Source organism: Centroberyx affinis, unplaced genomic scaffold, assembly GCF_046629955.1.
Source record: "Centroberyx affinis isolate AG114_WGS23_722 - 3 ecotype Tasmania unplaced genomic scaffold, CSIRO-AGI_Caff_v1 ptg000186l_1, whole genome shotgun sequence".
NCBI classification, from domain to species: Eukaryota; Metazoa; Chordata; class Actinopteri; order Beryciformes; family Berycidae; genus Centroberyx; species Centroberyx affinis.
Genome location: NW_027278881.1, coordinates 208,552 through 236,042, shown reverse-complemented (window position 1 = coordinate 236,042; position 27,491 = coordinate 208,552). Strand labels below are relative to the sequence as shown.

At 42.6% G+C, this 27,491-nt stretch overlaps 1 protein-coding gene across 1 annotated transcript in view; it reads left to right on the top strand.

The window, feature by feature from the left end:
- Nucleotides 1–6,246: 6,246 nt before the first annotated feature.
- LOC139658286 (von Willebrand factor D and EGF domain-containing protein) overlaps nt 6,247–27,491 on the top strand; it is a 46,960-nt gene continuing 25,715 nt past the window's right edge. The window contains exons 1-15 of the mRNA XM_071536376.1: nt 6,247–6,346; nt 11,377–11,561; nt 12,422–12,650; nt 13,395–13,460; nt 14,010–14,242; nt 16,334–16,423; nt 16,752–16,893; nt 17,948–18,165; nt 19,602–19,675; nt 20,554–20,830; nt 21,917–22,119; nt 22,400–23,301; nt 24,227–24,363; nt 25,025–25,186; nt 26,019–26,123. Of these exons, the coding sequence (XP_071392477.1) occupies nt 6,247–6,346; nt 11,377–11,561; nt 12,422–12,650; nt 13,395–13,460; nt 14,010–14,242; nt 16,334–16,423; nt 16,752–16,893; nt 17,948–18,165; nt 19,602–19,675; nt 20,554–20,830; nt 21,917–22,119; nt 22,400–23,301; nt 24,227–24,363; nt 25,025–25,186; nt 26,019–26,123 (3,123 nt within the window). The remainder of the gene's footprint in view (nt 6,347–11,376; nt 11,562–12,421; nt 12,651–13,394; nt 13,461–14,009; nt 14,243–16,333; nt 16,424–16,751; nt 16,894–17,947; nt 18,166–19,601; nt 19,676–20,553; nt 20,831–21,916; nt 22,120–22,399; nt 23,302–24,226; nt 24,364–25,024; nt 25,187–26,018; nt 26,124–27,491) is intronic.

The window sequence follows — 27,491 nt, the reverse complement described above, 5'->3', positions numbered from 1 at the left end:
GTACACTAAAAAGTAAAATATTTTCAATGAACTTTGATTTACTGTGTTTTACTGGTATATTTATATTGACATGTACTCTCTAAAATTTAAATGAGCTTCACTGAAACTTCAGATTTCAAACACAAGGGAACCCAAAAAGGTTCCTTGGGGAACGCCTTCAAAAAGAATTCGCAAACCCTGACAGTAGGTCTTTATTGGCCTCTTTGGATCTTAGGAGAACAACCTGAAAAACCTTTAGTGTATAGTCTTATTGCTTTCATATGTGTTGCACTGTATGAGGCACTATTGTCCCTGCATCACGTGTGTCTGTATGTACTTTGAAACTATGAATGTTGTCCATATGTCTCTAAAAGAACAGCGTCTTCAAGGAAACTTTTGGCCTCCATCCCATGATTACTACTTTGACCACAGAATGGATGAATATTTACATTGACATGTACACTCTAAAATGTAAACAAGCTTCAATGAACCTTGAGTTATTCTTTAGCTTTCAAACATGAGGGAACCCCAGAAGATTCCTTGAGGAGCCCCTTCATAAAGAGTTCCCGCTTCCATGAGCCTCTAACATATTGGAGTTCTTCAAGGAACTATTTAAGAATATTTCAGCCAAAACTTTTAGCGTCTTACTCTATGTGACTCCTTTTTTCCTGCTACTTTGAAACCACATGAAAGTGGTCGATGTGCCCTTGCATAAATGCCACCAAGAGAAATTCCTGTACATTTATAGTACATTTATTACAGTGATATTGACATAAAGGCCTGAATACAGCTACTCTGAAACTGTATTGTATACTGTGCAGTAATAATACAGTTTCAGAGTGTCAGTGCTTTGTTGTCAACACTGAAACTCTGGCTGAAACTGCATCATTACTGCACAGTACGCAATTTATTTTAATAGGTGATTCCACTTTTGCCATGTCAAGAAGTTTGGAATGTCTGTCAAAACTCTCACTAATTTCTACAGGTGCACCATTGAGAGCATTTTCACTGGCTGCATTACTACCTGGTACGGCAGCTGCTCCATCACTGGCTGCCACCTCCCCTCCGTGCAAAGCATATACCATATACTGTACCAGTGATTCTCAACCTTTTTCATATCAAGGACCCCTAATTTAGTCCACATTAGGGCCACGGACCCCCATTTGATGAGATGTTGTCTCTCTAACCCAAATTTGAGAATATTTGTATTGTTAGATATGATTTTGTCCAGAATTTCATGACTGTCTGTATTTTAGGTGGAGAGATAACAGAGAAACTATGATCAAAACAGTCATTCTTCTACATTCTCTAATTGTGTTAACTTCTTGTAAATTAAGTAATGCTGAAGTTTAACAATTCATGAATTTGCTGGGGACCCCCTGCAATCCCCTCAAGGACCCCTTGTGGTCCCCGGACCCCACGTTGAGAACCACTGCCATATACGATGCCTCAGGAAAGCACGGAAAATCATAAAAGACTACAGCCACCCAGGCTTTGGACTTTTCTCGCTGCTGCCGCCAGACGTCACCGGAGCATCCAGGCACGGACTACCAGACTCACAAACAGTTTTTTCCCCCAGGCCATCAGGCTTCTCAACCAGCAACATTAATCTTAGTGATCACATTGATCACATGATCAATGTATGCTCTAGACACTTCCTATGTACATTAAATGTACAACACCATAAATTATTGCACATATCCATCGGCACTCCTACACTTTATATTTATAATATTTATTACTCTTATTCTTACTGTCCAGATTGCCCATCTTTATTGGCTCTGGAACTGCTGTTAATGTTCTACTACTATGTACATTTTTGCTATTCTTGCCCTTATTTGTGACTCTTTTTAACAATTTAATATTTGATTTTTTTTTTATGCCTACTATGTAGATGTTGCTTGCCTTGTCCTAAGAATTTCACTGTTCAGAATGACCTTGTGTTATACTGTGCATTTGATAAATAAAAACACTTGAAACGCTGAAATAAGTATAACTGCTGTAACTGTTTTTAAAATGCAAAACAAATTGCCTCAATGAGGACATGAACGTTTTTCTAATCTAATCTACCGAAGTGGCGACATTGGTTCAGTTTCTCTTTCTCAAGTCTGTCCTTTCAAAAACATGCAGTTCTCCTCGGGTATAACCGTCAGGAAAAATTAAGACATAGAGGTTCCCTCAAGTTCAGACTGATTGACCTTTGACCCCTTCCACCCTGCCTGCTGTCTATATTTCAAGGTGCTGAATGATGAATTTCAGGTCATGATTGATGATGAAACAGACGTAGGGTTTTAGAAATGAACTGTTGGTGTGTTTTTTCCATAGGAGCTGCATGGGAGCTGGATTGTAAAATATCTTGTAACTTCTCTAAGAAAAACTGACATAAACGAAGCACCCAGTAAATATGTTTTCCCTCCACTACACTCTTAAAAACGGTGTGTCATTTTCAACACATCTGGACAGCACACATTTTAGTAATTTGCCAACGCAACATATGTTAATAAAACATATCTACACTGCATATGTTGCTAATAATATCCGCCGTGTTGGGGAAGTAACGCAAATCCGTATCGTCCGACACTAGGCACGCAGATGAAAATCCATGTTGAAAATGACTCATCATTTTTCAGGAGTGCAGAAACAATATGGTCACAAGATGTTTGGGGGCATTGTTGCCGCTGACATGCCTCTTGTATGTTCCTCCCTTGTTTTTCTCACAGTAAAAGAGGATGTGTGACATCTGGAAGTGCTCAGGAGGGAGGATCGAATCCCCCCCCCTTGTCGTTTCTCAGGACTCGAACATCAAAGGAGGCCGCGGATAATGTTTTCTCTCCCGTAAAGCCGCTTTAACTAGCAGCCACTGCCACGGCCTGAAATCAGGGAGTTTTTCAAAAGGTTCACATGAGTCTAATTGTGATGATACAGCACGTCTAAACACATAGGATGGGCCCGCCAAAGATGAGTGTTACGGGACAAATTGAGGCTTTACTGCAGGAGCAACTCGGGGGGGAGGGAGGGATTGTGTGAATGCTACTGCACAAAGAGGAAGGTTGTACGAGCTTGAATGACTTTTGACCTTTTGGTTAGTATTTTATACGTTTGCTTTAAGGACATTTGGCTTCTATCTTACCACCAAAGTGGGAAATTAACACCAGAACCCTAAATAAATCTAAATTGTGGCTGTGGTTGGTAAGCTTGTAGACTCGATCATCCAGCCATCATTCAGAGATTATTTTCTATTCTGAAACAAAGTGTCAAAATGCAATAGTGGCTGAATTCCTTGATGTTTTAACTTAAGGCTGGGTATTGGCAAGGACCTCATGATATGATACGTATCACGATACATGGGTCACGATACGATTGTATCACGATACATTGTGATACAAAACATATTGCGATACATTGCAATACTCTACATAATTTACTGAAAATTTAAAAATAGAGCTGAAAATACAACTTGCTGTGTACCACCTGGGTAGTCTAATATGTACATCACATTATATTGATAACTCATTGGACAAATTGAGTCAAAACTATTTAATTCAAAGGGATTTCAAGGAAATTTAAGGACATTTTAAATCTGTTTAAAACACGAATACTTTTTTTTAATGTATTGATACGAGGGGCTGGAAAATCGATACAGTCTCATGGAAAAAAATATTGCAATTTTTTTAACTGTTATTTATCCAGGGAAGATAATGTTGAGAATGAACGCTCTTTTTCAGTCCCGCCTTACTTCACATTCATACAGTCACACACATTCATACCTGGGAGCCGACCAGTACGACCAGCTTCACTGCAGCAGGTGGGGGTTCAGTGCCTTGCTCAGGGGCTCCTTGAAGGAGAGAGGGAGGTTCCTTATTCACTTCTCCTAACAAGATTTTTCCAGCCGGTCCGGGGATTAGAACCAGCAGCCTTTGGGGTCACACAACCCTGCTTGATTCTGTTACCGACTGAAATCTAGTTGATACTTTAGGATGCTGCTCTGGCTCTTGGTAATAACAGTTATGACAAAACTCGAAAAATGTACAGTTTCCCACGTTTACTTTTGGATTGTCTGCAGCCTAAAGACTAGAGAAGCAGGCCGGCAGCTGGAAGGTTGCTGGTTCGACTCTCGAAACTTTGTCTTTTAATGAATAAAAGTGATTTTGGAGCGTAGTGTGAGGGCTCTACGCTTCATTTTTGCAGACTTCTCTTCAACCCAGCACCTAAGATGATGTGCATATGACTAAATTAGTTTATTGGTTGGAGAAAAAGAATGAAAGTAAATGAGTAACAGTCTCTTAGACCATCAAAGTACCATTGACCAAGGCACTTAACCCACAAATTCTCAGTGGAAGACTGTGACCAAGATCTTGCTCAGAAACCTCTCAGCTTTCCCTAATATTTTCTGCACTGCATTGAAATAAGAAAGGCATGAACTGTCTTGTAATAAACAATCAACACCGGATGTTTCCATGATGCTTTGGTGCAAATGTTTAAAAGAAGACAACATCTAAGGAAACTAAAGGTCCACGGCTTTTCTCACATCAGCCGCAGAAGTGAAGCGTGGATGAAAAGGCGAGCGCTGAACACCTGCGGAAGTGAAGTCTTGGCCCTTTTATTTAGTGGAAAGGTATGTCTTTCCGTCTCCACTGCCTCCAGCACCTGATATTTACTCGACACTCTGGAGGCCGACCTTCTCTCTCTCAGCTTCGCAAGTTCTCAATTCCCCCTGCGGTGAAATTATTTCAATCGCAAACTGTTTTCAGTCACATGAGCCGCTTTAATGAACTGAATGAACTGAATTTTTGCTGCCGTTGAAACCCCCGTTCAAACGTTTAAGATGAACTAGCACGAAGTTACACTGGATATTAACAGTTTCTTCCCAAATGAGATATCCACCATTCGGTAAAAGTGACATCTACTCTTAGAAAATGATTGCTAGCACAAAATAAAACAAATCCTGGTACTTTTTAAAGCATAGCTGGCAACTTAAGTTCTAGGTTGACAAAATGAGAAACTTTACAGACTGGGTCCTCTCTAATTTAGAGATACTGAAGAAGTGAACTTAATGCTTTGTGAAGAATTTGTAGCATTTTTTAATAAAACCTTCCTTATGCATGTTCTCCAAGGCTGATAATTAATTTCATGTGCATCATTTTGTTCAGTATAACTTCCTCATGTTACATTGCTCAGCTTAGACTTCCCTCTGCAGCTATGACCACACTGAATACATACAGCTGCAGAACAGTGCATGTATATACAGTATAGTGACATGTATAGTCTGCTGCCTATTGTGTGTCTTGCACTGCCACTGTTTAGCTCAGTATATACTGTGAAACTCTAAAATTGTCAATAATTTTCTGCACCAAGACAAATTCCTGTACATTTTTTTCTGCTTGGCGATTAAAGTGACTTGGATTCTGCTCATATTATTGCAATAAAATGCATATAATATATTCAAAATAAGTGCTAGTAATTTGCCACTAGATGATGAGGAGTTAAAACTCAAGAATTTGCCCCTTTACTGTGGAAACCTGATCCTCCTCTGCAGTGTTAATTGGCTTCTGGTATGTGCATGGGAGGAAAACAGCAACACCACATGTTGTCCGAAGCTGCTGTCCATTGAGATGAAATTTAATGTCTGATATTAATCTTCAGTTGCTCAAAATCTGACATGGATTAGTGTCTTTGGTTAGCAGCAGTGAGTCTCCTTTCTGCCTCACACTGTAAGCAGTCAGATTTATGAAGACCACACAGCAAAAGCCGGAGAAACGAAAGAGCGGTGGAAGTGTTTATACTCCAATAAACCACGACGACGTCTTGGATTTAAACCGTCCGTCACGTTGGCTGAGAGTATTTAAGCTTTGATTACGAATGACACATGTGGCTTGGATTCAAAGGGGCAATAAACCGGGCTAATTTATTGATTTGTGTCCAAGTGATGTTCAAGGAGCAGAGTTTGGTTTGGTTTCAGCTCGGGCCCACCTACAGGGAGAGCTGGAGACTCCTAAATGGTTTGTTGCCTCCCCCCCCTTTGCCCCCTTTTTTCTTTGTAATCTCGTGCGCTCTGTGCTGGAAAGCCGCTCTCCAACAAGCGGAGCGCAAATTTGAGCCTCCTTTCTCTAATTACCGGGCAAACGGAGCGGTGAAATAACCACAGTTTGCGCCACTTTCACGCTGTTTTCTCCAGACTTCCAATGGGACCCGACGACTGAGATCAGCTTTGCCGCATCTCTCTCTCTCTTTCTTTTCCCGGAGCCAGTCTTGAAGTAGCGCAGCACCATGGACTGTTGCGCATTTGATTTGGTGCGCCTGCTGTTCCCTGGATATTTACGCATCGCGTTGCTGTGTATTGTGCAGTTGGGAGCGTTCAGCCAACATGGTAAGTGGATTTAAAACTGGTTATGGCTTATTTGCATGTAATAGACAATCCTAAATCCTGTTCTACCTGTTGATTTTTGCAAAAAATGATTCCCAAATGGTTCTATGGTTGTTTCACTGACCTCTAAAAACCAAAGGTATGATAATAGGTGAGCGTTTAAAGAAGATAATGGCCATTTTAGATTAAAAAAAAAAAAAGTGCAACCCAGACCCCCATATTTACACCAAACAGTTTCCTAATCATTATGGCTTTATATGAAAACAGAAAAAAACAGTTCTGGTTGAAAACTTGCCACTTGAAAGCAGTGGAGTGTGCAGAGCTGCTGTGTGACTTGGTGCCTCTGCAGCTGCATTCCCATCACTCAACATGTCCAGAGATTAGATGGACCTTCACAGACTCCAGACGAAATCACAGTCAAGGGCAAAACTAGTCAGGGCATCTCATACACAGAGGGGGGAAGAGTGCTGGAGAAGTTCACTCAAGTAAAACTACAGTTATATTTTAATCAAATCAGAGTGCTTGTTATGGGATTTGTCAAGTAAAAGAGTTGCTAACCCAAAAGTATTCAAGTACTTATCTACTTTTGAACAAATGGCATAGAGACTTTGTACTTTGTTCCTAAATTGATACCACAATTATGATGTTTTAGCATGTATACCTCTTAAAAATCCTGGACGTTGGAAATGGTCCGCTACATATCAACAAATACATCAATTATGGGAGGTAAAGTCCTGGATAACTGGTTATTATAAATGGTAAATCTCTAGTCTGAAGTCTACAATTCAAATGTAGGTCAAGTAAAAGAGAATAGATGCTTAAAAATTCCTCAAGTAGAAGTAAAAGTACAGATTGTAAACAGAAAAAAAAGCCTTCCTCCACATGTAGCTGTAATTGAAACGTTACAAAATGTTGTAATGAGTCACTTGCCAGACCTGATTACACACTTATTGCTCAACATGAAGCAGTGAACCGCATCAAACAGCTGTGAAGGCTTTGCTCTCCTCCTCTTGGTCAGTGGCTTGACTTCCTCTCTCCTATCATGCCCCTCTCTCTCTCTCTCTCTCTCTCTCTCTCTGCCAGTGCGGCCATGACACATGTAGTCATAAACTTAAAGGCAGAAGATAGAACCAGAATATGCACAAAATCGCAATGATTTTTGCTCAAAAGTCGCTAAATACTTGTATAATTCTTTAGTGAGCTGACCTTTTACTGCAGCTGAAAGTGTTCCGATTCAGATTTTTTTCGTCACATGTGACTCAGATCTGATGTTTTCTAATCAGTTTGAACAGCAATCACATTTTTTCATGGATATATGCTACCAAAGCAGATCCTGAGGCATGCAACTTGTATTTGAACAGAATTTATCAGAGCTGCCATGACAATAAGTAAATCTTACATGATTCAAGTGAGACAGCTGTCTTATGGCGCCATAGTAGCTTGTCTGAGCAGTGTTTGCACAGAGAATAACAAGAGACAACAATGGAAGGAAAGGCAAATAGACGACTTGACGCCTCAATTCAGTCAAAACTCGAAGGCACAACCGAACTTGTAACTGAACCGAACTTGCAACCGGAATTTATAACGAAATGTGTTGAAACAAAAGCAGATGTGATGTGTTTTGTTATTGTTACTCTGCTCACACATCTTCTCAACATCGCTGTCAGTTCATATCAGATATAGTTTACATCCTACAATAGATATGAACAGTCATCCAAAAAAATCAGATATGAGCAGCAATTCAGAATTGAGCATGAAGGCCTGCAGTGTGAACAGAGCCTAATTTTCTAGTCAAGTCCTCTGACCTGAGTCAAATTTAACTGAGGTAGCAGTACTTCTGCTTCATTAAATATTGCTGCGGTCTTTCCATCTTTACCTACTGGTGAGTCTGACATGTGACTGATGGTCCCTGTCTCTCCCATCATGCTCCTCTCCTTGGTGCCACAACAGATCAAAGCATGCAGTCGTAAACTTAACGACAGACCGTCGTAAAAAGAAATACTCTGGGCGGAGACAAACCACCTACCCACCTGAATACCAAGCATTTCTGCACCAACGCATTTAATACGTTTGAAAGTAATAAGGAATACAAAAGACAAATTCTATCAGAGATTTTAGAGGTAAAATCTTGTAATGTAATGATGTAAATCCATTTTACTCAATTGTAAGATTGTAATCAGAATCAGAACAGTATTTGTAGATAGCTTTAGGTTAGCTGTCAATCACAGGGAATCATACCAAATTCTTTTTCAAATACTTAACTGTGATTAAAAATAAAAATTTTCTGGCACTCATTGCATTGACCTATATGGCAAACCCCAATCATCTGGTACCTAAGTAGTATAAAACAAACCATGAAATGTATTAGCAAATGAGTTTTGTACCAAAACATGATATGTCCATTTTGGGGGGAAAATAATTCCGGTAAGTTCATCACCTAAAATCCCTAAAATAGGGTTTGACTGATAAATGGGTTTGCTGACATTGGCCATTTATTAAAAATCAGATATCAGCCAGTCAGTGTCGTCCACCTCCGATCAATAATACAACTAGTTGTCTATGGGAAGCCCTTATTCTAGATTGATTCTTTTTCTTTTTCTTCTTCTTGTTCTTTGTCGTCATCTTCTTCTTTTTCTTCTTCTTATTCTGGGTTTCAGCGAGAGAGTTTTAGAGTCCCATGATGGTCTAAATGCTTTTCCACCCTGACAAGAATAAAATTCCGGGGGAGACGCTGAATATTTGCAATTTGTTGTCATGAAAATAAAGATCTTGAATAACGACACAAAATATCAGCTATCGGCAGCTTCAATCCAATAATATCGCTACTTGTATCGGCCTTCAAAAGCCCATATTGGTCGAATCCTACTCTAAAATATCGAGGATCTAGTGTGTTTAGTGTTATCATTTTGTTAACCAAGGATTTACCTACTATCCTTTATAAAGTTGCCAGAATTTGTGGTAAAGAACACTTTCCAAAATTTTGGATTCCTCATTCTGGAATAAAACCCTTGAAATACTTTCTGGCCCGGGTCCGATTGCGGTCTGGAGGTTCCCGTTTTGGCGGTGAGTGACGGGCCCTCTGGGAAAAAGACCCATAACCCCAGTTGTGTTAACACCACGCTCAACCGAATTAATCTTCTTTACCGAGAAACAGGAGAAGGCCTGGTAGAGTCCCACACATCTGGGCTGCCAGTGGGATTTCCCCTCCCCGGCCGTAGATTCATTAGCTCAGCGCCCCCCTCCGGCTCTGTAAACTCATTAAGCTGCCAATCGGGACAGTTTAGCCAACAGCCAAAGTCTCGCTCGATTGTCCTCCTCCTCCCTGAAAACCTGGCTGTTTGGATAACCTGCGACCTTACCTCTTGTCGGACGAGGTGTGTGCACAGACAAGCGACGATGTAAACAAGGGCGTTTGCTTTCAAGGGGGCTGTCAACATGAGGACGAGCCAGTAAGACCCTTGTTTAGGCTCGGGATCAGCGGCAGTAACTGCGCCCGGGCCATTCAAGGCTTTGACGGTCTTAAGACGCCTTAAATACCCCCAGTGTTTGTTTTCCCTGGCATTTCCAAGCCGCGATCCTACAATAAAACTCAAACGGGGGGGAAAAGCGAACAAGTTTGTGCGTTGGAAGCGAAAGAAAAGCCTTTTGTTTAGGTTTGTTAAGAAAGGGATCTGTCAGTGACTTAGGGGGAAAGCTAGACGTTTGACCCATTTCACTTCACAGACGCAGAGCTTTTTGAGAGTGTGGTAGTGTGGAAAACTACATGTTCTGCTCAAATAATTCCCCCCCCCCCGGTTTCACCTCCAGCTGCAAGCTGTGTTCAGAGGCTTGTCATGCGCCATTGGCTTTAGCGTCCTTTCCTGGGGCGAGTTTAGAGAGGCAAAGGGCTCAGAGGAATGTCTGTTATTCTTAGCAATTTAGATAACCTCTGGGGGTGAAATGATCCTTCCTGCTCACCTCCTTTATGCCGACTGACAGTTTAGGAGCAACTCATGGAACACAATTACGCCACTTTTCCCTCACTCCCACCTCTCTTCGTCTATGTTGATACTCAATTGTCAGGCCTTAAGCCCTAAATTATTATTTTTTCAATAGTTACAGGTATATAAACATAGATTCACGAAGGGTAGGACTTGCCAATCTTGAAGCAATTTTGAGATGGTAATCTGCAAAATCTGTGTTTTTAAACATTAAACATGTTGCTAAGCGCTCACTGCTGTAGTGTTCCTGCACTGCACTTCCCAGAGATCACCTGTCAATCAAACAGTGTGGGCGTAGCTTGGATTTTCCGTTTATGCAGTTTCTGTAGGTGACGCTCTTTTCTTTGTCTGTTCAGCCATGGTGGCTATCGCTGCTCATGCTAACTGCCCAGTTCTTCTTCTGTTTATTCCAAAAAACCGGAAAGGTAAAACGCATCACACATCTCATGAACTGGATATAGGTTGGATCACTGTTGAGGAGGAGCAGAACAGACAGTTATTTATATGAAAATGTTGTGAATTATTACTTCCGGTGTTCAGCTTCAAAACATACTCACTCTTGGTAACAAGAACCTACTCGGTCAGCTCAAGAGTGAAAAATAAGTTCTCAATCCTGTCTTTAAACCAATCCTTTAATCCTGCTGTCAGAGTATAACTGTCGTTGAACTTGGATGTTGAAGGTTTTGTTGATCTTCATGCATCAAGAGAGAGAAAATGCGTCAGCCGTCTCTTCCAGGCCAAAGACAGCCAGACTGTTATGTACAACTCTTCCCATGACAAGCATGAGTTGCTTTGGTTTTCTCGATCTCTGTCATGTCTGCCCTTTCAGACCGTCCTGTACACAACCAAGCTGTAGGACTGTAGACTGAGGTCTACAAACACACCTGATCATGTCCTGAGATTCTTTATTCTTCAATAAATCTCCAATTAAGTGAAAGATTTGGACCTCTTCCCTCAGAAAGGCGAGGTGGAAGGGAGTTATCTTGACTTGAGTTATCTAGACTTTCCTTCCAGCTGCACAGGATCACGGTTCACCGCTCTCCCTGTCCTCAGCTCCAGTGTGTCTCCCAGGAGGCCATCGCATCTTGCGTAACCCCTACCGCAGCGTCGACTTTGACTCCACCGAGATCCAGAACACGGCCATCCAGGACCTGATCTGTGACCACTCGCTGTCGCCGGGCTGGTACCGCTTCAGCATCAACAACAAGCCGGCGGAGATGCCGACCACCTGCGTAGAGGTAAGACGCCGAGCTAACCAGCGTGGTAGTTTACTGCAAAATGTCTGTGTAAAGTCGTGTTCCCACTATTGCACTTTTTTGTAGAAAAAGTACTCCTTCAACTGCATTTCAGCTGATAAAAGCGAGTCACGCAATCTGAAATTTTCTTGTATAGCTACAGTAGCTGCCACGCTTAAAAACACTTCCTCCAAACATTAAAGGATAACATCTATGCCACAAAGACTTAAAGGAATAGTTCACCCAAAAATGAAAATCCTGTCATCATCTACTCCTCCTCATGCCAAATGAAACACAGGTGAAGTTTGTTAGTCCATATAACACACAGGGAGGTTGCCAGCACAACTTGGTAGCAGCCTTCTCCAAAACAACTGAAGTCAATGGGGACCAGTTCTTTAGAGCTCCTCAACAAAAACAGCCAAACAATCATACTGTGAATAGAAAGACCTATACACCATTATTTGTTGCAAATCAGTCAGCTGTAGTTCAGATTTGCACTAAATGATGGTGTAAATATACTGTAGGTCTTTTTGGAACTCTGAAGAACTGGTCCCCACTGACTTCAGTTGTTTTGGAGAAGGCTGCTATGGAGTTGTGCTGCAGCCTCCCTGTGTGTTATATGGACAAACTTCACCTGTGTTTCAACTGGCATGAGGGGGAGGAGATGATGACAGAATTTTCATTTTTGGGTGAACTATTCCTGTGAATACAACATGTGATTTCTTCCGCTGGTGTAAACCTGGGCAAAGTTGGGCTGATTGCAGTCAAGCAGCATGTTAATAGCCACCTTCAGCCCAGGTGCGAGGGTGGTAATAACCCCCTCGCCGTTGGTAATGACCGGTTCTGTTGACGGCCCCCTGCAGATGAATCGATGCGGGACCCAGGCGCCGGTGTGGCTGTCACTGAAGGACGCCTCCCTGCCCCGGCCCGGCGAGGCCCGGCAGCTCTCGGCCTGCGCCACCTGGCAGTTCTTCCACGGCAGCACCAAGGACTGCTGCCTCTTCCGCATCCCCGTCACGGTGCGCAACTGCGGGGAGTTCCTGCTCTACTACCTGCAGCCCACCCAGGGGTGCATGGGCTACTGCGCTAAAGGTGAACGCACGACACGGGCGAGCGCTTCAAAGGAATCCGAATCGCCCTGGAGATGTTTTCATCTGCTCTGTTCTTGTCAAATTAGAGGTTAAAAGTCCCATATCGCTCATGTGAAAAACTCCAGACTTGGTGATTTTGAGGTTTTCACTGAAGTTGAGGGATTACGCATTTCTTTATGTTTATGTTTTGTGAAAATTACAGAACCTCTTGGTCTTAAGAAACCCTTTAAAAACCCATTGGATAAACACTGAAAAACATTGAGGTCAATCTGAAAATAAGGATGTTTTTCATAGTTCTTGAAAAGTTCACATTTTCGAGATACAAGGTTTTTGCTATGTTAAAATGTTTAATGTAATAACTTATAATTAATGGAGTAAACCTTTCATGTAATAACAATTTGCAGTTAAGAGTGTAATAATCCGATTAACATAATAAAATTCCCATTAATGTAATCAAAGTTACCCATCATTTACAGAATATATTTTTTCCTGTTATGTAACAATGATCACATTATTGGGTTTTATTATTACCGAGTAGGCTGAAATTTTTTAAATAACTGATTGATAATCTAATAACAGTCAAAATCCAAGTATATCAAGGTAGCATATTAATAATATATCAATAACTGTGATCACAATATCTAGCAAATAATCATTTTTAGCTATAATCATGCAGCTCTAACTGCAGCTGTGAGAATAAATGTAATAGTATGCTGTCAGTTAATCAATACATTTTTCTTTTTAGTTACTCCAGACTTTGGACCCAGACTCTGCCCACCAGGTGAGGTGGAAGTCAACGGTCGATGCAAAGGTAAGAGATTCACAAAAACACAAAAGATTTAGTTCAATATGCAGCAATCCATATTTGCACACCTTGTTTATAAGCTCTGGCACTGGAGTATGAATTTGTAAGTCTGTAAACTACAAACATCTGTAAATCTGTTATTGGTTAACATAGCAAGAGGTCTTTCAAGCCAAAATGGCCTGTATGTATAGCATAATGAGGACACTGTAACTTTAATCTTCAGTATTTTTTATCTATTGAGGAAATACAAGCGGCTAACCATCGAAGACACAACTAAAAACAAATTTTATACACTTACTTTTAACTGCTAACATTATGATTTTGCAATTTTTATTGTTGTTGTCTCTTTTTGTTGTTGTTTTTTCCTTCCGCTGTTTTTCATTTGCTGCATTTCTGCAACATACGACAAATGACCTTTTAAAAACGTTTTCACTGGCCTGAATACCTGAAGCACTCCCTCGCCTATTTTCCTTCTATTAAGTTCATCTTATATTTGCAACATGAAACATTAAACGTTACTTCACCCTAAAAACTTTGCCACCCCTCTGTTTTCAGCGTCCCTCCCGGCCCTGCCCTCCCGGCCGGTCATCGCCCCGGAGCTGGTCGGCCACAGCGTCCACCTGAGGTGCTCCTTCGCCGGGCCGCCCTCCAGCCAGGCGCTGGGCTACCAGGTGGTTTGGGCCAGACACATCGGCCACAGCATGAAGGCCGAGATCAGGCAGGAATCCACGCTGAAGACCTTCTCCCTGGTGGAGATGGACGGCGTTCACTTCAGACTGGGAGAAACGGTAATGCCTGCCAGGCGGCGCCGAAGCTGTCGGGGAACACGTGTTGAGGGTTCGACCCCGACCGGGCGACTTAAGCCCTGGATCATGCTGACCTCTCTGGCAGGGTTCAGCCTGTACAAAGGAGAGGCAGAGTGTGTCATATCCCGTTAAGGAAATGCAAGGTGGTGGATGGGGATGTTAAATCAGTCCCAGGTTAGACCAGCCTTTCTCCACATGCTTTCCATTTGAATCTTCTCAGGGAATCTTAGTATGGTATGGAATGGCTTGTAGGTATTTTTAACAAGGACAGATATACACAAAAATATACAACAAAGCAACTGCCTCTTGTGTTGTTTAATACTATTTAGCTGACATTAGCTAGGTCGTGTTCAGCACCAATCCTTGAAGTAAGTCAGTACACATATAAAGAGGGGTTAGGTGCCAGCTCTCTCCCATGGAAATTAGCAATTGGCTGCTGAAAAAGTGTCTAGAAGTCGCCAGATGACGTCATACGGGGCAACACTGTGTTTTGGAAGCGCTTTGATCTTCAAACCCCTTTTGAGACGTTTATTACCGTCGTCTTTCAAATAAAAGTTGTAGAAAACCGGGAAGCTTTGAATGGCTGGAATCAACTTGTTGTCCATTTTGCACTTGCCAGACAGAGATATTGCTCATTAAACTAAATCACATCAGTAGAGAAATGAGAAAGCACTGAAATCTGATTGGCTGTTTGACCGCCGATGACCAGGAAAAGGCATCAAACTTGTTGAGTGTCCGAGTTTCCGTGGTTACACACTCTTTAAGTATGTGCTTTAAGTAATATGTTGTTGTGTGAAAACCTTGTAACTCAAATTTTGGTGATTTTCATGTTTTATCTTCAATTTGCATGCTCCTCTGTGGGTTCTCTGACTTCTTGGTCTTACGAAACCCTTTCAAAACCCGTTGGATAAAGTCAAAATGCTTTGCCATCGAGCTAAAACCAAGGCTCTCTTTCTTAGTTCCTGCAAAGTTTACATTTTGGCGATACAAGGTTTTCACCGGACAGCGACGATGTTATGACTACACTTGAGAGTTTACCGCTTCCAGCATCTCGACTTGACCGTCTGCTGCGCAGCTTGATTTTGAAACAGCCAGAAAACAGAGGCTGCCTGAAAGCTCGGATTTCCTTGGAAATATTATTTGTTGCCAGGAAATATTAACTGATTAGCCTCTCAGCGTGGTGCTATTTGAAACTCAGGTGATGTCATTCTCTCTGTTCCCCCTCGTACAGCTGTGGCCGATTGCATTACTCCCTGCCATATTTGGACCCCAGCGTCAGTCGGGGTCATGTTAGTTGTGTCTGGATTATGCTACAGAGGGACGGGCTCGCACATGGGGCCCGTCTTTCACACATGTTGATGTCGCAGCTGGGCTGGGTCAAAGGTCGGCGTCGTTTTTTTTACCCTGAGAGCGAGTTAAATGTTACTGCTCTTAGTGCTGGGGATCGGTCGAGCCTTATGCTGTGTGCTACACAGGGAAATGTTTTGATGAATTGCAAATACAGTATCAAGCATACATTATTAAACTTTTATATGACAACAACTGCGTAGCGTAAAATTTAAAGCGCTGTTTCAGTCAGAAAACCTCAAAAATCATTTTGTTCTAAAAGTACACAAAACAATTCTGCATTACAATGCCAAAGCAAAAATGAAAAAAAAAAATGCAAAGTTCATTTCCTGCCCCTACAGAAGTACTGTTGGTACAGAAATGGATTGTCTATCATTTAATAACATTTATGGGTGTAATTTTTGTGACATCCAAACCCTAGTTCTAACTAGTGTTGGCTTTTAAAATACAAAAAGTACTGCAGTGGTAGAATTGTTTTCTTAAATAATCAAACATTGGTAGAAGGATAAAAAAAAATCTCTTCTACTTTTCTCTTTTGCCCTCATTTTGTTTGTTTTCTTAGCACTTCTCTTTTACATGATCATTCTTGGGTCACCAAAATATTTTCACTGTGGGTCTGACCTTTGACCTCCTTGATGGAATTTTGTAATTTTAAGGTTTAATAAGAGTGCCAAATGCTTGAAATGTAAATGTAAATTGAGCAGTATCCTTGGTTTCTCCCCACAGTTCTCCTGCAGTGTGTCGACATTCAGAGCCAACTACAGCCACAGCAGATCTGTACCAAAGGAAAGCGAGAGCTTCTACGCTGGACTAAAGGTAAACTCAAATCATTACAAACGTTTTCTTTGAAAGTGAGTAATTTATAACGTGGCACTACTTAGGTAGGAGACATTCGACAGCCAAGGTTCCATACTAGGATATAATGATGATGTACAGCATGGCTTAGTGCTTTCAGATTAAAAAAAATGGTGTCAACTCCCCAAATCTGTAAGCATGCAATCATCTGACAAATGGCAAGACACCTTACAATGATACTGTTATACAGTGGCAAGTGGAGACAGAACAAACCCTGCTACATGGAGAGCTGATACCTGCCTGGCCAAACTCACTAAATGCTCTTTTCCCTTTTCCTCTTTCTCTTCAGTTTTCTCCAGACTCGCTCCACATAGTGGAGAACAGTAAGGAGCACAAGGTGACTGTCCACAGCACGGTGCCCATCCCCTGCTATGGCCCAGACCACGGCCATCAGTGTGGCGTCCCTCTGGCGCTGAGTGTCCACGACCCAGGTCAGTCCGCCTACAGTACACACCATACCGCCTCAGTGGAAATGCAGGGTATAAAAACACGAAGGTCCACAGTTACTAAAGGTTTGTGCAGGGGAGAACGCGCACGGTATCACCAACCAAATCAGAAAGCTAATTGGAGCTGATTAGAAAGCTGCCTAATAACGCTGCTCAAATAATAAAGCCTCTTTGCGCTTGTCATAGTCTTTCATATGTACATTATATGGAAGTGTCATTATTTTGCCAATAATCTATATTTGTAGGTGAGGCCATGCAAATCAAGATGGTGCCCAATTCACGAACATGAAGTTGGCTGTTTTCTTGCACAGTGTCCTTTCTCAGTGAATATGATGAAAGCTCTGCAATCTTAGCTGTGCAGATTGCCCTCGCAACGCAATCTTAGTGAATCTGTGGCCAGTTGAATAAAGCTAGTTTAAGACTAGTCTAAGCCTTCAGCTGGTCTTAGATTCTCAGGTTGGACTAGGCTAAAATATTACGACTGACTTATTTTGAGGTAGGAAAGTTAGCCACCTTCCCCCTGGCTAATCTTGAGTAACTTTGTTGTTATGGCAATAAGTCGGCCTAACTGTCAGAGTGGGAGGTTTAAATACTGCTGTTTCATACAAGATGGCAAATCTTTGGTTTTTGGAAAGAGCCTGAAGAAGAGAGAGAGTTTTTAGAGACAGAAACAACTCTCTCTATAGCAATTTTGACTTAAGGTCACATTTAAGTCTAAGACTAGGTCTATCTTTATGCCACCGGCCCCTGGAGCTTCAACCATGCAGTAAAAAAAAGTGCCTTGATGAAGGAGCTTGTTCCGAAATGTGTACGTCAATAAAGATTGAAAGGATCAAGTTGCCATCCTGAGCCTTTTTCCCCATTGCTATTAACAACATAAAAACTCCCTCTCACCCTCCTTGGGTTGTTTTCCTTTTACGCTCTGACTCACCCAGCACATCAACACATCAAAGTGTGCACAGGAAGACATTATTACAGTTGTGCAGGCAGCTGTGAGCCGTCCGTTAACACTGACTCGTGGTTGTGTTGACATCTACAGACGGTCTCGGACAGGAAGCCTCCAACGTGGCGCTGTCCGCCTGCCAGGTGGAGCTGCAGCCGAACGCCTGCAGGGACGGCAGCTGTGGCCGGGCGACGTTCGTCCTCACCGCCGTCACCGACTTCACCCGCGACGGGAACCGGCCCAGCCTGATCGGCGCGCTGCCCGGTCCCAGCGCCCCGCGTCTCTGGAGGAGCTACGTGCCGACTTCCCTGAAAGTGAGTTAACTCTAGGGATGTTTGGGAATGTTTTTTTTTTTAAGGAGGATTCATTGTGATGTTGAACTAAAACATTAAGCTGGAAGGGAGGGATATTTTCAGATGTGATCAGAGGCATGCGATCTACATGTGGCTTGTATTTAAATGCTCTGTGGTATATGAAGGGATGCAGGGGTTCCTTGAGGAAGTTCCAGGGGTTCTTGAGGAGGCTCCAGGGGTCCTTGGGGGTTCCAGGGCTCTTTGAGGAGGTTCCAGGGGTTCTTAACGGGTTTCAGGTGTCCTTTAGGAGGCTTTAGGGCTCCTTGAGGAGGTTCCAGGGTCCTTGGGGAGTTGTAGCGGTCGTTGGGGAGGTTCTAGGGGTCTTAAGGGGGTTCCAGGAGTCCTTAAGGGGGATGAAGAATTCCATGAGAAGGTTCCAGGGGTCCTTGAGGGGGTTTCAGGGGTTCTTGAAGAGGTTCTATGGGTCCTGTCATGTGTCCTGTCAAACTGTCAGACTGTCTGAAAGCGTCCCAATTCTGATTTTTTTCCCCCTCATCTGTGGTACAGATCTGATATTTTTTAATCAGTGAGAATAACAAAAAGCTGCATAGAGGCGCAGAGTAGAGTTTTTCAATTCCCATCTGGACCACATGGATATGTGGTAAAAAAAAAATGGATCCAGAGGCATGCGACCTACATGCGGCTTGTATTTAAATGCTCTGTGGTATTTGAAGGGGTTTCAGGGGTTCCTTGAGGACGTTCCAGGGGTTCTTGAGGAGGCTCCAGGGGTCCATGGGGGTTCCAGGGGTTCTCAAGGGGGTTTCAGGTGTCCTTTAGGAGGTTTTAGGGCTCCTTAAGGAGGTTCCAGGGTCCTTGGGGAGTTATAGGGGTCCTTGAGGAGGTTCTATGGCTCCTTGAGGAGGTCCCAGGGTTCTTGATGAGGTTCCAGGGTTCTTGGGGAGTTATAGGGGTCCTTGAGGAGGTTCTTTAAGGGGTTCCAGGAGTCCTTAAGGAGGAAGAAGAAGTCCTTGATTCACTAGAAATTAGAGATTATATAAGAATGACTATTCTAATCACACCACTATTACCCTTCCTACAGTGTAGACAGTTTTTCAGTTTAATAATAAATGAACAATAATATAAATCTTTCCATAAGGGATGGTCCCTTGGACGAAATCTCTTCAAATGGGGGTCCATGGCCCAATGTGTCTATTTGGCGGTCCGTGACATGAAGATGTTAGAGAACCCCTGCTCTAAATGGCTTGGAAAGAATCCATGACTTTGTGTCAAAACTAACTATTATCTTACATAAGTAGCGATGTAAGCCCTGCAGACATTGTGTCTCTCAGCGGCCCATCAGTGAGGAGTTTCCCATCTGTGTTTAGTGAAAACATCAAAAGCGCGGGGTCAGAGGGTGGAGCCACGCTAACGTTTGTTCTTCTAACCTGCACCCCCAGGTCACGGTTCAGGACGTTCCCACTTCCATCTGCTACTCCCTGACTGACCCGCATGTCATTAGCCTGGACGGCAGGTAATTTACCTCTTTATTGGTTGTCATTAGACCTGGGTCAACTGGTAGGTGAAGCTATTTATAATACTATTTTTAAAACTAATAGTTCCGGTCTTCAGTTCCGATTGGCTGAGTCTCAATTGAAGCCTTTCAATGCACACCTGTGATCACATAACAGTTAATTTAAATATCAATGATATAATATTAGAATATCTAAACAAACCTGTGACCGCATAACTGTTAATTCAAATATTAATGCACTAACCTAAAGTCACCACTCATACTGGTACTTATGTGTCACTTTTCCATCTATGTTCACTTTGTTCAGGTACTGTTTAATACTGCTTGGTGGATTAAGAATAAAATGTAGGTTAGGTTATTATGTAGGTAGGTTTAAGTAGGTTAAAACAAATCCTAACTCGTTTGGTCTAGTTACCATACTGTGTTTACAGACATATTCGTTTTGGGAATACATTTCATTGTAGATATACATATAAATGTACATTGTTTATTTGTGTGATCATGGATTCCCCAGAATTGTATTCTTATCAGGGTGGAAAAGCCTCTGAAACAGCATTTAGACCATGGGACATTAAAACTCTCCATTGAAACCATGGATGACGACAGTAATAATATTGATTACATACTTGTGTAGAATCCAATCAAAATGTCTCATAAGAATCAGTTCAATAAAAGGACAATATCGGCCCTATATATCGACAATTTGTTATATCGGTCTGATCCTAAAATCTAGTCTATCTAGTCTATTTACGTCTAGTCTATTTATCTATTTATCTTTTTTTTTATCTAATTATCTTTTTCTGATACATGTGCTCACCAAGGCTAATTCCTAGCATATCTAAAACCACATGATGCTGAATTCTGACTCTCTGACGCAGGCGTTATGAAAACCACCAGACCGGTACCTTCGTCCTTTACCGGAGTCTGACCAGGGAGTTCGAGGTTCACTCCCGGCAGTGGGACTGCGGCAGCCGGCACTACGCCGTCGCCTGCAACTGCGGCGTGGCGGTGCGAGAGGGGAACGAGGTCGCCGTCTTCGACATGTGCAACGGCCGGCCGCAGGAAACGAGGCCGCAGCTCACCCTGAAGAACCTGGGCGACACCGATGGCAGCCGGGTCAGGGTCCACGAGTCCCACCAGGGGAAGAAGGTCACCGTAGGTATCCGTTCAGTTTGACACAAATTCACAATTGTTCTGTTATTTGTCTTGCCTGTAGCATTCTGAATGTTTCCAAATACTTCCTAATGTAAGCATTGTTTCGCTGCTGTCAGATTAAATCCTTGGGTCTCTGAAAGTGTCCAATTTTCAGTAATTAAGCCAAAGACACTTGATTGGTATTTAGGGAGAGGTCTCAATTCAGTCAAAACGAGAGAGAAAGAGATCTGAAACTTTAGCGAAACATAGGTACAAAAAAGGATGTGACATCTTTTGTTGGTGTTACTCTGCACATTGTGTCTTTACAACATTGCTGTCAGTTCATATTGGTGTCAGATAAGGGTTACATCCTAGAATAGATAGGAACAGCACATATGAGCAGCAATTCAGAATTGAGCATGAAGGCTTGCAGTGTGAACGCAGCCTTTGTGTTAGATTGACCATGAATGCATTTTTGAAAGCAAGCCCAAGGGTCATACAAATTTTCACAACTCAAAGAGGATCACATCATCCCTCAGTTTATGTAAAAACATGAAAATCACCAAAATTGGAGTTACAAGGTTTTCACCTGACAGCGGCGATTTGCTTAAGCCTTGCTGAAGTGCTCTAATGGATGTTGTGTAAATACACATGGGCTATCCAGGTGCCTGCGGGCTACAGCTAACTCAATAGCAATGCTACTGGTCCTTCTTAATGCCTGTTAGCATTACAAATGAATCAGTGGATTCTTAAAAGCCAACATGGCAAATATGACATGACAGTGAAAATACAAAATAGGTGTTTAGATTTGGTTCACTGAAGATCTGGCTTGCATGTTATGTCCTGTTTATTTCCCATTTATTTTTTCCACTACTCTGTGTTTCTTCTCTGTTGAAGCATTCATTGTATTAATTGCAGTCAGTCAGACCAACAAATATCTGGACAGATTTATATATATAATTTGTAGCTAGGCCTGTGAGTTGCATGAGGGATCTTGGCTGAACTCACCAAGAATGACCAGCTCTCTCAGTTTCTAAATCTTTGGGGGTTTTTTTTGCATGAGCAGATTATGTTAATTAGCTGCTGGCTGTGACTCTCCTCTTGTAGTTGATCTTTCCCTCCGGGGCCTTTGTTAGGGCCGATGTCAGCGACTGGGGGATGAGCCTGTCCGTCAGGGCGCCCAGCGACGACTACGGCAACACGCGAGGCCTCTGCGGCACCTTCGACCGCAACGGCAACAACGACTTCCACGGCTCTGATGGGAGCTCCTATGGCGCCGACGACCTGCACCGCTTCATAGAGGACTGGAGGTCAGTCAGTGACGTCATTTACGATGGCTATAATTCTTAGCAGATGAAATAACTAAACTAAAATTCAAGTTTAACACTGTTTCCTCTAAACTGGATTATTTTTTATGCTCATCCAGGCAACATGACCAAATAAAACCTAACCTTCAATAAATCTTTTTTAAATGAAAAGCTAATATCTGTGTTAGCAGTACTTTACTTTGTTGGGATCTCATTTGGTCCAACTGGTCTAGTCTCACAAAGCATACTTGTTCCAGATGGTTTTGTTTTGTGTGTGTATTAGGATAGCTCCTGGTGAGAGCTTATTTGACAAGACGCCCACTGGGACGAGGCAGGAGATCAGGAGGCCTTTCTGTCAGTGCAGAAAAGGATACAGCGCTTCTCATCACTCTGCGACAGGGATGGGGAACCTGTATAATCCCTCCGCTCACTCCGACTGCATCGCCTACGATAATGTGGATTACACATCTGTCTTCCCCTCCATGGACACAACACTGGAATACATCAAGAGTCCAGAGCGAGAAGAAAGCATCTTGGATATGTCTGCCTTCGACAGTCAACAGCAGCCTCAGTTGTACGGGGAGTTCGGACGACACGGTGATGATGTTGGTGATGAACTGGACGGCGAGTTCAGGGAAGACCTTCTGCTTTCCGTCAACAGGCCGAGGAGACAGACTTTGTACGAGTTCCGGCCTATCTTCACCGCCCAGAGCCTCAGTCAGGCCGATCTGGACAGCTTCGCCTACTTCTTCCCAGAGGATCACCTGGAGGAGGCCCGGCCGGAGGTGCAACCCCGGTGGCCCACGCCGAGCGGCCTGACCTCGGCCAAAGCCCTGGAGGTGTGCCAGACGGCCTTGGCCAACTCCACCGTTGGCGCGGTGTGCCGGGGGCTGCTGGGACGCCGTCTGGACGAGGCCGTGGATCTCTGCATCCTGGACCTGCAGCTCAAAGACGACCTGGGCTGGGAGGAGGAGCTGCTGCCCTACCTGGAGAACGAGTGCGAGAGGAGGCTGCTGGAGAACCGGACCCGGCGGGCCCTGGAGGAGGTCGGTCCACCGGGAACGTCCGGGGAAGTGGTGACGGCACTGCGCTGCCCCAACTTCTGCAACGGAAACGGACTCTGTACGGAGTGGGGCTGCCAGTGTTACCCCAGCCACAGCTTCTACGACTGCAGTCTGGCCATCAGTGAGTATCCAGAGACAGCTGTTCCAGTCCTGGAGCCCCGGTCCCTTAATGCTTTTAGCAGGTTAATCTGTGAGGTTGTTATTTCACTTATTTCACTCAGACTACATTGCCTTACCACCGTGAGGGATTCTCATTAACAACATGTTTTTCTTAGATTGAGATGAAATCAAGAAGAGCTGTATATTGTTCTCTTGCGTGGAGATGATTAGCTGATAATGCCTTTTGGAAAATGCACAAAACTTTTGCAGTTTTTGACTTAAATTAAGCATTTTCTTGGTGAGCTACTCCTTTACTTGAGTAATTTCTTAGATGGGTAACATTTCTAGTACTTCCACTTGAGTAAAATATTGCAGTACTTTTCCCATCTCTACTAATATTCTATTCTTTGGCAGTCAAAGAGTTATCAACCTTTGATGACTGACTAATAATAATCTCTTTTCTGTGATTGGCTGGAGTTTGAGATGTTTGATGGAACTTAAAAAAAATGTCACTTCTGATAGGCTGTTGAGATGATTAACTGGTAATAATCTCTTGTCTGATTGGCTGGTGAGAAGATTAACTAACAATGACCTCTCTTCTGATAGGCTCAAATTACAGACCTTTGATGACTAATATTAATAACTTTTCTGAAACTAATAAAATAATTAGCAGATAATAATATCCCTCCTGATTGGCAGGTGAGATAACTAATTTGTAATAATCTCTCTTCTGATAGGCTTGTGAGGTGATTAGCAAATAATAATCTCACCTCTGATAGGCTAGAAAGTTAATTGACTAATAATAATCTCTCCTCTCATAGGCTGGTAAAATGATTAACTAATAATAATCTCTCCTCTGATAGGCTGGAAAGATAATTGACTAATAATAATCTCTCCTCTGATAGGCTGGAAAGATAATTGACTAATAATAATCTCTCCTCTGATAGGCCAGCCAGTAGAGCTAACAGATTTGGAGAACGGCGGACTGTGTGACATCCGAGCGTTCGACTGCCGCAGCGTCCGAGTCTTTGGCCTCGGCTTCATCGACTCTCCCGACCTCAGCTGCCACGCCACCAGACTGAAGGTAAGTGGTGGGAAGGTCAAAGGTCACGTTTGGGATTGTTGGCTGAGCAGAGCCTTTGTGACCAAAATGTTGTTGTTTTAATATTTCCACTGAATTACATTTGTCATGTCAGTGTGAAATGAATGAAATTTTATTTTCTTTGCACATTTTATTCATTCACTTAATGGTTCAATAATGTTTTTTATTGTTAATTCTTAGTTTAAAGGCAGAAAAGGCAGTATATCGCAGAGTTTCCCTACCATTGAACAGGTAGCTGCTTTAAAGAGCTGAAACCTAAAAGAATTTCATTAGTCTGGGTTTCAATGGAGAGTTTTAGTGTCCCATGATGGTGGGACAGAGGCTTTTCCACCCTGACAAGAAGAAAATTCTGGGGGAAACTCTGAATACGTGTCATTTGTCATGAAAATTGTCAAATTTGAAGATACTGAATATCAACACAAAATATCAGCTATCTGCGACTTCAGTCTAAAAATATCAGTATAGCAATCAGCCATCAAAAACCCGAATTGGTCAAACCTTACTGTGTGCTATGTAAGGGTTTCAGTGTGAAGCTCAAGGGCACTTTGACAGGGATGAACACATTGGCTGTCGTGGGAACTGAACTTGTCACCTTCCAGTAACAAGACTCGTGCCGATGTTTTGTGTCTGTCTGTCTCCACAGTATATGAACGGAGTGTGGGCGCCAGGGGAGAAGCAGAGGACTAAAGCCACGTTCCTCAGCTCCAAGGCTTTAGACTGCGCCGTCCCGTCCCTGAGCAACATGGCCGTCCATACAGAAGACTTCATGATGGACGACAAGCCGTACGCACGCTGGGAGATGAAGGTAACGCTCTCATTTTAACCTGCATTTAAAGTGATAATCTATGAGATCCATTGATTTTGTTCCCAACTTTGTTTCCCAGCGCTCATTGTAGGGCTGAACGATTTTGAAAAAATATCTAATTGTGATTATTTTGACTGATATTGCAATTGTGATATGATTTGCAATATTAGAGGGAATGATCATTTTTACATCATTATTCTCATTTTCATTGAATAACGTATTAAAATGATTATGGTGTGATTTTTGCGGGGATCTGTACCAAACAAAGATGTTTTCTTAAGTCTGTAGAATATGATGTGTAGGCCAGGACATCTCTGCAGCACCACAATATTTAATTTAAAATGGTATTTTGACACACATTTCGCCTTTAACAAATATTGCGCCTCCTGCGATTTGAAAATTGCAGTAGGCCATATTGCGATTTCAATAAAATTTTGATTAATTGTTCAGCCCTAGCTCATTGCTGTGGTGTTTCTGCATTGCACTACCAAGTTACAGTTCCACACCACAGTTCTTCTTCTATTTACTCCAAACAAACCAGAAACATAAAAAACTACCACAGCAATGAGCACTTGGCACGAAAGATGGAGACAAATAAACAAAAAAATTGAATTTTGTGGATTACCACTTTAATGACAAACCCTAAAAATATGATGTTTACATATGCGGTGCTGTAAAGTAACACAGTTTTCCGTCCCAGACTAGACGTATGGATGTGTCGAAAATGCTTTTTAATCCTTTTTAAGAGTAGAAACATTTTCTTTTACCTAGTTGGTGGGCAGCAGAATCTATTGGCCCGTTCACAGCGTAACTCCTCCCCTTCCTGTCCCAGGTGACCAATGACGGCTCCCAGTACAGCCAGGCCAAGGTGCTGACAATCTACGATGGCGTCTGCCAGGTCTGCGAGGCCTCGCGCTCAGGACTCTGTAAGTTAAAGGTAACTCATACACAGCCAATCAAAGCAGAGTCAAACACACCTGTTCCCCATGTCATGCTGTTTATCTCCTCCAGGCTGAAGACTTTTGTTGATTTTACAAAACATTAACAAATCAACATTAACACACCTGTGGGCTAGTTAAAGACCAGAGTTTGTTAGGTGAACTGAACTGTAAACCTGATCCATTAGTGTTTAGAGAATATCAGCTTGTTAGCTAGCTATAGTATCTGGTCAGCTAACCATCACTGTCTTGCTAACACATCTGATTAGCACACTAGCTAACATATCTAGTAGCAGCTAGCATTAACATGTTCACATTAACATCAGTGTCTTTGCTGGCTAGTTAGCTAGCTAACAGTTTGTTCAGGTTAACTGAGCTGACTCTTCTCAAGCTACGGTGACCAGACGTCCCGGTTTGTCCGGGATTGTCCCAGTTTCAAGATGGGTGTCCCGAGTCCCGACAAATATCTGTAAAACACTAAAATGTCCTGGTTTTCAACATTCACTACCAAATTGTCCCAGTTTTCACCACAATTAAAATAATAATAATAGTATTATACTTGTTTTCAGCGCTTAAACGCATAGACATTTATCATGTTCTGTCCCGCTCATTATTACCTAACCCAGTCAAAAAACATAAACAATGCACCACATAAACTATGTTTTGGTAGATTTTTGGAGACAAAACATCATTTTTCGTTTGCTGAGGCGCTGTCCATGGTGTTGAAAGTTGTGCGCGTGCATGAACGTGCGGTACACTTAAGGGTCCCGGTTTGGGGGTTTGAAAATGTGGTCACCCTATCTCAAGCTACAACTAGAGTGTTTTGGAGTAGAGACTAGGGCTAAAGACAAGACAGTTTACTGTGTCACAGTAACCTACATTTGGAAACAAATCCACCTTATCACACTATTCACTTTTACTGAGAACGTTACTGAATGGATCTACAGCCACACCACAACAAGCTGACTCAGCTAGCTCTCTGTTTCTAGCGTGATTGTTAGAGATTTAGACTTAATTAACTAACAGACAATTATCCAATGGACCAATCTCAATGCTAGGAGAGTGTAGGAGAGGAGAGGTAGAAGGAATTTTTAACTTGAGTATAGCGGTTATTGGAGTAGCTACAGGAGGCGGATGTGTTTCAGTGGGTGCACAGTGGAAATGTGCGGTGAAGCGTTTTATACTCTCACTCCTGGGTGGAGAATCTGCACTCTGGAAGACTGGCTGCTTGTTGAATGACTAAACCAGAGACACACAGTGTAAGTTTCCATCTTCCCAGCATGCAACAGTTGTCTAGTTAAAACTCTCAGAAAAAAGATAACGAGCTGTACCTATTGTACAGACACAGAAAACACTTTCCCCCTCTT